Genomic DNA, 8,717 nt, shown 5'->3' with positions numbered 1-8,717 from the left:
TTTTTAAGAGAAAAATTTGATACGCTTGATGCTTTTCAGGCCTTAGTCCTTAAAATCCAAAATGAATAGGGTGTTTCTATTGGGCGTATCATAAGAATCCGAACTGATCATGGTCGTGAATTTGAAAATAGTTCGTTTTCAAATTTTTGTGATATGCATGGAATTAAGCATGAGTTTTCTGCACTGTTTACTCTATAGCAAAATGGAGTTGTTGAGAGGAAGAATAGGATAGTTCAAGAGATGGCTAGGGTCATGCTCTTTAGCAAAAAAGTTCCTCCTAATTTCTAGGCTGAAGCCTTAAATATTGTTGTTTATGTTGTGAATCGTGTGTATTTAAGGCCTGGCACTTTACAAACTCCATACGAATTGTGAAAAGGGTCGAAACTTAATGTAAAATATTTCAAAACTTTTGGGAGTAAATGTTACATTTTCAAAGATAGAGGGCCTTTGTGCAAATTTGACTATCAAAGTGATGAATGTATTTTTCTAAGATATTCAACCACTAGTAGAGTTTTTCATGTCTATAACTTGCGTACTTTATTTCTAATGGAATCAATCAATGTGGTTATAGATGACACAGGTTCTCTTATGCCAGCAATACATGAGGAAGAATATGGTGAGTCTCCAATCTTTGATACTGAACCACAAAGACAAGGAGAAGCAAAGGGTCAAGCCCAAGAAGGTGAGTCGGCACCAACTTCAATGGTAAGTCCGGGTCCAAAGAGTGCGCAAAGAGACACCACCTCTGACACTCCCGTCACTACAAGTCCAGAGTTAAAACCATCAGCAAGGGCAAAACTGAATCATCCGGCTCAACAGGTGATTGGAAGTGTCTTAGACTGAATGAAAACCCGAAAACAAATTCTAGAAGAGGTATCTCATATATGCTATGTGTCGTTAATTGAACCTAAAAATATAAAAGAAGCCTTACTTGATGATAGTTGGGTCAATGCTATGCATGAAGAATTAGGTCAATTTGAACGTGACAAAGTTTGGACTCTTGCCCCCAGCCTTAGAGACATGAATGTGATAGGTACCAAGTGGATATTCAAAAATAAAGCTGATGAGAATGATACTGTGGTTAGAAATAAAGCTGAGGTTGGTTGCTCAAGGCTATACTCAAGTAGAGGGTGTTGACTATGATGAGACGCTTGCCCCTGTTGCACGTCTCGAATCTATTCAGATTTTACTTGGTGTTACATGCTTTCTTGGTTTCAAATTGTTCCAAATGGATGTGAAAAATGCCTTTCTGAATGGGTACTTGAAAGAAGAGGCTTATGTTGAGCAACCAAAAGGGTTTGAGGACCCAAAATGTCCACACCATGTCTACAAGTTAGACAAGGCATTGTATGGGTTGAAACAAGCGAGTCTAGAGTCTGCCAAACATGCACGCACTCCCATGAGCACTAGTCTTCAACTCTCCAAAGATTCCTCTGGTACTGATGTTGATCCTACCCTTTATAGGAGTATGATAGGGAGTCTTTTGTACCTTACAGCCAGTCGACCTGACATTGCATTTAGTGTAGGTGTTTGTGCCCGTTACCAAGTCTGTCCTAAAGAGTCTCATCTTCTTGCGGTCAAATGCATCATTAAGTATGTTAGCGGGGCATTGGGGTATGGGATTTGGTTCTCGACCGACACTATAGCTAAAATCACTAGTTTTTCTGATGCCGATTGGGTCGGGTGTGCTGATGATCGAAAGAGCACATCTGGAGGATGTTTTTACCTGAGGAATAATTTGGTTGCCTGGCATAGCAAAAAGCAAAATGCCATCTCTCTTTCGACTGTTGAGGTCGAGTACATTGCTGTAGGAGTTATTGTGCACAAATGTTATGGATGAAGCAAAGGCTTCATGATTATGGTATAGATCAGGACACTCTCACCTTTTTTTGTGATAATACAAGTGCCATTAACATCTCTAAAATTCCAGTCCAACACTCTCGCATCAAACATATTGACGTTCGTCATCATTTCATTCGAGAGTTAGTTGAAGAGGGTCTTGTAGTTCTTGAACATGTACCCACTGAGCATCAAAAAGCTGATATTTTCACAAAATCCCTTGATCTTCTTAGGTTTGAGTTCCTTAGAAAGACTTTGGGTGTAGTTCTCATTAACTAGGGTGTGACATGTTACTTAAGTGGGTGAGAGTGATTGGCTTTCTGTGCTCTTTGATGTTATAATCTCATTGTCATTGATTCTTGTCATCCTTGCATTTAGACTTATATGAACACCTCTCATGCTGCTTGCAAGATTTCATTCTTCTTTGTTCATAGCTCATTCTGAATGCTTATGCTCATTGACTTCATGATCTCATTCTGTACACATCCTTGAGATAAATGTTGCAGGGGTTTTCACACAAGTGATCAAAGTTCTCTATGGAACTCTAACAGTGTCTTTTATACATTTTTAGAGGTATTGACCTATACTGGCATATCATGGGTGATGTTGAGTCTCTTAACCATCTACCATCTTTTTTCACTTTCATGGTTCCTCCCTCAGTTCTTTGAAGTTCGGGCATTAGGAAAAGACTATCTCAGAGGCACCAACTAGGCCATCCTTATTATTTCCATGCTTCTCTGATTTGATCTCCATACTCTTGAGCGTGAAAGCCACCAGTGACTTCCCACAAGAAAGAAAAGTCAAAAATCAAATTGAAAAAAAAAGAAAGAAAGAAAAAGAAAAAAGTGACCCATTGATTGAGTGGGAGCCTCTGCTTTTACTCAACAAATACCCTTTGATTTCTAGTGGTTTGACTTTTCTCAGTGATGTTTAGTAACTCTTGCTAGAGGTCCAGCCATTCGATCACTACGAGGATTAACTCTAGCTCTGTGGCCTCTCAAGGATTGCACAAACATACATTCATTATGTGAGCTCTCATGTTTGTCTTTGATATGTGTATTCTCATGTAGCTTATGCTCATTGATCAATGTATCCCTGATTTGCTCATGATACTGTGCTTCTTATTTTCAAAATTGCAAGTTTTTGGGCTTCATGGTATGTGGATTATCCTATCTTAGTGTCACTTTTTGCTATTATACTAATCCCCTTTTGTTTCAGGTCTCACTTGATAGTGTGAGTTGTTTTTACTTGCTTAGTAGGGTGGTTTTTGAACTTGGGTTTGTTTTCTCTCCCGCTCGAGCAACAACTCTAGTGCTCGAGTGGCTTTTTCACTCATCCAGCACTTTTGCAGAGGCACCAAACTTCTGAGAGGTTGTTTTTTGCGCTTAAGCGCATGAGTCTTGGCTCAAGCGAAGCCACACATAAAGAAGCATGCTCGAGCGTCAAAACCCTCGCTCGAGAGGACTGCATTGCTTTATTACCCCAGTCGTCGACCTTTCAGTCTATTTATCCCCAAATCTCTTCTCATCTGTCCTAGGGCTTCGTTGGCATTCTCACCCTTCCCTCTTCCATCTTGGTTTGGTTTGTTCGTAATTGCCATTACCCTCCTTCCAGTGCTCCTTCGTCCTCTCAGGTCTGTCTCTCTTCTTTTTTCATTTTATTTTATATATTTTGTCTCTCTCTTTCTCTATCTATTTCCGTAATGGTTAGTGTAGTGTCTGGGTCGCTAGGTTTTTTGTGTGTCTAGTTTGTGGTGTCTTAGTCTGTGTGCCCATTGAAATATCTTTATGCTGCTTTGGATTTTACTGTCCTAGCCGTGTGTTTCCTATTGCTTGGTTACTAATGGCATGTATTGATTACTCATGTTTTTGGTGTCATTGGTTTTGGTATCTTTTTTGTATTGTTACTGAGTTCTGTCTCTGGTGCTTAGAATGATGCTATATTGGGTTTTTGGCAACTAATATTTGGGTTTACATTTTGTTCTTCTTGTTTTTATTACTAATGTGTTTTGCCTTGTCGGTTTTTTTTTTTTTTTTTTTTTTTTTGGGGGGGGGGGGGGTTGTTTCTTTGTCTTGTTGGGGTTAAGTCATGTCCACCTCTACCTCTAAATGCTGCAAGTCCACTGTCAACTGTTCTAGTTATAATTCTGATCGTTTTCCATCTACAGACAAAGTCAAGTCCTTTAGGGAATTTTACACTTATAGGATTGTTCATTTAGAGCGCAATGTCCAGCCCAACACCTATGAGTCCATACCTATTCGGCCATTGTTTGATCCTTTGGGGGGTGACTTGGTTCTATCTTTTTCTAGTCGTCAAAACCTAGACTGGGTACGGGAGTTTTATTGTAACATCGAAGGAATTGATGATATTGGCCCTTCTTTCAAGACCTGGGTTAGGTCTAAGTCCATCATCATTACCCCCGCTCTTATCTGTGTGCTCTTAGGCATAGGCCTTGCCTTTCGGTGTCACTATCCCTTCCCTGTCCGACCCACTTGTGACTTCAACGAGGTGGCCACTGCATTGTGTGGCTTACCCTGGACTTGGATCAAGGGGACCTTGATCAAACAAAATGAACTCCTTCCCCGGTTCCGTTTGCTCAACTTAATTGTCTGTGTGAATATCATAGTCACCACCCATAGTTCCGAAATCAATCAAGAACAAGGCTATGTTCTCTTTTGCATCAATCACCAACTCTATCAATCTTGCCACTCTCGTTATCCAAAAAATGGTAGCCGCGTTTGAGAGAAAATCCTTAGGTCTGCCTTATGGTTGCCTTCTTAACCGTATTCTCACCAAACTTGAGGTTCCTACCTTTGAGGACGATGAGTTTGCCTTCCCTGTCAAACCATTCATCAAAAAGACCGTTTCCCAGAGTCAGTCTCATGTTAAGGGGGGTCCTTCTGGGGTGGGTGGTTCTGGTACAGGTGAAGATCCTCTAGCCGAGGAAGCTAAGTTTGACGCCGTTGCTGCAGGTGAGGGGGAGCAACCTACTCCGACTTGTTCTATCCGGGGCCAGTTGCAACAGTTTGAGGATGCGATGGTGTCTCGCTTTGACCGGTTGGAGAGTCGGATGGTCATCTTTGATGCCCATCTCACCGGCTTGGAGACCTCCACGGACGCACGGCTCATTGCCTTGGAGGCATCTTTTGGTTGCGTTGAGGGGTTTGTTGCTCAGTCTTCCATCTATCTTGCCCAGATTTTGTCCCTGCTTTAGATGCAGAAGATAAAAACCCCGCTCGAGCGCAAGTTTCCCCGCTCGAGGGAGAAGACCAAAAACAGAGAAAAAAATTACAACTCAATTAACCTAAGCTTGTTCACGGAATTGGCAACAAGTAGGGACCTAATAATCTCCCCTTTGTCAATTCCCAAACAAAACTTTCTAGCAAATTTTCCTAACAAACACACACACTAGACACACTAACACACACAATCAAATGCTTCAACCCAACAAAAACTTCAAACCACAAACGCCAATTCGATTTAGAAACACTTAGAAACACTTTGAACAACCCACCTGCTGAAAATACCACACAAACCAAAACTGTTGAACAAGATAAGATAAATAGATAGAAATAAGCAAAAGCCAAATATGATATCAAAAGCTATCTATTTCAATACATCCCAATATCCATGCATCCCACTATCCAATGCAGCAGCCTCCACCGCTGCAGGATCAGTGACTTAAGTCTCTCTCATTTTGGCCAGTTTCTTGTTCTTTGCACAGTTTTGTTTTTTTTTATTGTTTCTCTTGCCTTGTTATTTGCACAGTTGTTTTGTTTGGCTCGTCTCCCAAACAAAAAGGGGGAGTATTTAAGTTGATCTTTGGAGGGGTTGTTGTTTTAGATTGATAGACATTTGTTTTTGCTAAAACACTTAGAAAGTTTTGGGCATGGATATTGGGATGGATATTGGGATGCATGGATAGTGGGATGTATTGAAATAAATAGCTTTTGATATACATATTTGGTTTTTGCTTATTTCTATCTATTTATCTTATCTTGTTCCACAGTTTTGGTTTGTGTGGTATTTTCAAAAGGTGGGTTGTTCAAAGTGTTTCTAAATCGAATTGGCGTTTGTGGTTTGAAGTTTTTGTTGGGTTGAAGCATTTGATTGTTTGTGTTAGTGTGTCTAGTGCGTGTGTTTGTCTGGAAAATTTGTTAGAAAGTTTTGTCCGGGAGTTAACAAAGGGGGAGATTGTTAGGTCCCTACTTGTTGCCAATTCTGCAAACAAGCTTAGGTTAATTGAGTTGTAATTTTTCCTCTATTTTTCGTCTACCCGCTGAAAGTTGCGCTCGAACGGAGTTTTCATCTTCTCAGTAGTTTGGCTTGTTTTGCAAAAATACTGTGAGGTGTGATTTTACGTTCGAGCGTAAGTTTTAGCACTCGAGCGTGGACCCTGGCTTGGAACACGCGTATTAGTGACACCGCTCAAGCAGCAATTCCTACGCTCGAGCGGGGATCGCGGATTTGTTCGTTATGAAAGAAGCAGTTCAGTCAGGTTTTAGGTTACGGCTTCCAAATCTTCTTTGAGAGTTCTAGGGTTTTCTTCTAGAGCTATTTTGTGAGTTTTCTTTGATGTTTGGTTGAGTATTAAACTCATGATTTGATAAGTATACATCAAAGATGTGATTGATTATTCAACAGTAAGAGTGTTCTTCTTCGGTGGAATCCGGAGATTCAAGCGTGGAGTATTCAAAGGAGTTCGAAGCTGTGCGTAGTCGTTGATTCGACAAGGATGTTGTGGATTCAACATCAAGCTGATCAATTCCGAGACAAAGGCGGTGTTGAAAGAGATATAGATTGTTGAAGACAAATTGATTACGTTTGGATAATTTGTTTCAGTAAATTTGTAGTCTTTCATTCTTTCATAGTGGATTGATTAGTGGCGTTTCGCCCATGGTTTTTTAATCACAATTGGAGGTGCTCCAATTGTGGTTTTTCCAAGTAAAATCTATTGTGTCGATTTATTGATTTTGGAACAACAATCTAAATCACTTTCGTACGTGCTAGATGATTTAGATTGTTAGTTTTAATCGTTTAGGAATTGTTGCAATTAATCTTGATCTGAATCACGAATCACTTAGGTTTTTAAATATCATTCCTACATACTGCTATGTAAATTGGTCTATGTTACACATGACAGATTGATAAGCCTTTCATCTAACTCTGGACAGATGAGGTTGTCACCACTCATCATGCTTGCATCAAATTAGAAATCTGATGATAGCTACTGAATGCCCACGTATTAAAGAATCTAAATGTTATTAGGTTTGAGGGCTTTGCTCAACATAGTGAAGAGTTTTTCACAGTTAAACTGAAAAAAATTGGCTCAGCTCTTGCTTAAGCTTTCACTCATTTTGCTTAAGAACTAGGTCAAATGACCCTTTAGCCATCCAAAGTCCAAGTAGTTGTACTTGTATTGCAGTCCTATAAACATGTTGTTTTACATGGTCATTTAAGTAAACAGATGGGCATGCTTCTTCAATAAGTTCATCTAGTATTCAAATTAAAACCAAACTTAAAGTTCAACTATTAAGTGGCTTATCTGTTCATATCGTGGGTTTATTATTATTATTATTTTTATTGAGATTAGTCGACTAACTATATAGTTATGTTCATTGGAATTATGAATGTCTTGTGTAAGAATCTCTGATAGTTCTTTTCAACACACACCCAGAGAGATCTCTAGTCAATAATATTAGTAAGAGTTAGTGTTAAAGATTTGCCTTGAACCTTTGATATAGATTACTGATTTTTCTATAACACAGATTCTCATTTTTTGTGCTTCTGCAGCTGACCTCCAGTCCGGAATCTTTGCTGAGGCATTGCTGTCATTACATGGACTCGGCATCATCAGGCACCAATAATTATATCTGTTTACAACTCAGTAATCTTTCCTTGTCACATATTGGGCCTATTGGGAAATTACTGTGGGTCCAAATGTTAGACCTCAGCCATAACCAACTTTCTCAATTGAAGGTAAACTACAATTAATTCTATAAAATTTTCATTGTCACTTGAATCTGTTTTTGTGGTTTCAATTTTCAATTCATTGTATTTCTATATCTATCTCTCTATCTATCTGTCTGTCTGTCTGTTCATCTATATGTGTGTATTATGTCTTCATATATACAATATTATACATAAACACATATGTACAACATTAGTTTATTGCATGGCCATCTTTATTTTGTAAAATGGTGCCAGTCAAAGTCTTGATAGTTTCATGGTGCATTTTGATGCTTAAAAGACATTTCAAACGATTATTTAAATGAAAGTAATTTAGGGTTTTTTATCGGTCTTTATGATAGGATTGCAGGCTATGCAGCTTCTTTCTTGCTTGAACCTTAGTAATAACAAAATGGGTAGTTTTTCTGCCCTGGAGCCTTTAAAACTGCTAAAGTCATTGAAAGTGTTTGATTTGTCATACAACGAAATCGGTGCACACGCTGTCGACACAAGAAGGTACTTGTGCTCTTCTCCCCTCTCCCATACAGTAGGAAGTGATTGGAATTTTGGTGAATTTGCAATTAGTGGTGTGAATGTGACAAATTACTGGGAAGCGTTTGCAATTTTTAAAGACTCGAAGTTGACACAATTAGACATTATTGGGAATGTTGTTGTTGAAGAAGAGTTTAAGGTGTTTCTAGTTAAGATATTACCTGCGCTTAGTTGGCTCGACGGTGTAGAACTGCATTGATTCTACATTCCTTATCCTGTTTCTCATACGGTTAGGTTGTAGCTTGTTTTCAAATAATTTACCAAAAGAATAGTTGCTGTTTGTAAGATAGTGAACATTTGCTTGTAGACACTTTTAACCCCAACTATTTTTCCATATGGTCTTTTGGTAATTTTATAAATCTATCAATTGAACTCTA

General features: G+C 39.0%; 1 protein-coding gene across 2 annotated transcripts; it reads left to right on the top strand.

The window, feature by feature from the left end:
• Positions 1–216: 216 nt before the first annotated feature.
• On the top strand, positions 217–8,717 carry LOC145789085 (uncharacterized). 2 transcript variants are annotated; one of them, XM_082893887.1, is made up of 3 exons: positions 217–819; positions 7,633–7,818; positions 8,151–8,717. In XM_082893887.1, the coding sequence occupies exons 1-3, from the start codon at positions 547–549 to the stop codon at positions 8,181–8,183; spliced, it is 492 nt and encodes a 163-aa protein (XP_082750013.1). In that variant the 5' UTR covers positions 217–546; the 3' UTR covers positions 8,184–8,717. The 2 variants fall into 2 exon arrangements, 1 of the variants encoding a protein (XP_082750013.1); XR_014343876.1 differs by having other exon boundaries at positions 388–873.

This window comes from Camellia sinensis, chromosome 11, assembly GCF_055761805.1.
Source record: "Camellia sinensis isolate YWXY chromosome 11, ASM5576180v1, whole genome shotgun sequence".
NCBI classification, from domain to species: Eukaryota; Viridiplantae; Streptophyta; class Magnoliopsida; order Ericales; family Theaceae; genus Camellia; species Camellia sinensis.
This window is presented reverse-complemented; position numbering and strand designations above follow the sequence as displayed.

Excerpts from the sequence above, each read along its gene's own strand:
- LOC145789085 (XM_082893887.1), top strand. The coding sequence starts at position 547 with ATGGAATCAATCAATGTGGTTATAGATGACACAGGTTCTCTTATGCCA. Across the intron at positions 820-7,632 it reads TGAATCATCCGGCTCAACAG|CTGACCTCCAGTCCGGAATC; the intron begins GTGATTGGAAGT and ends GTGCTTCTGCAG. Across the intron at positions 7,819-8,150 it reads ACCAACTTTCTCAATTGAAG|GATTGCAGGCTATGCAGCTT; the intron begins GTAAACTACAAT and ends TCTTTATGATAG.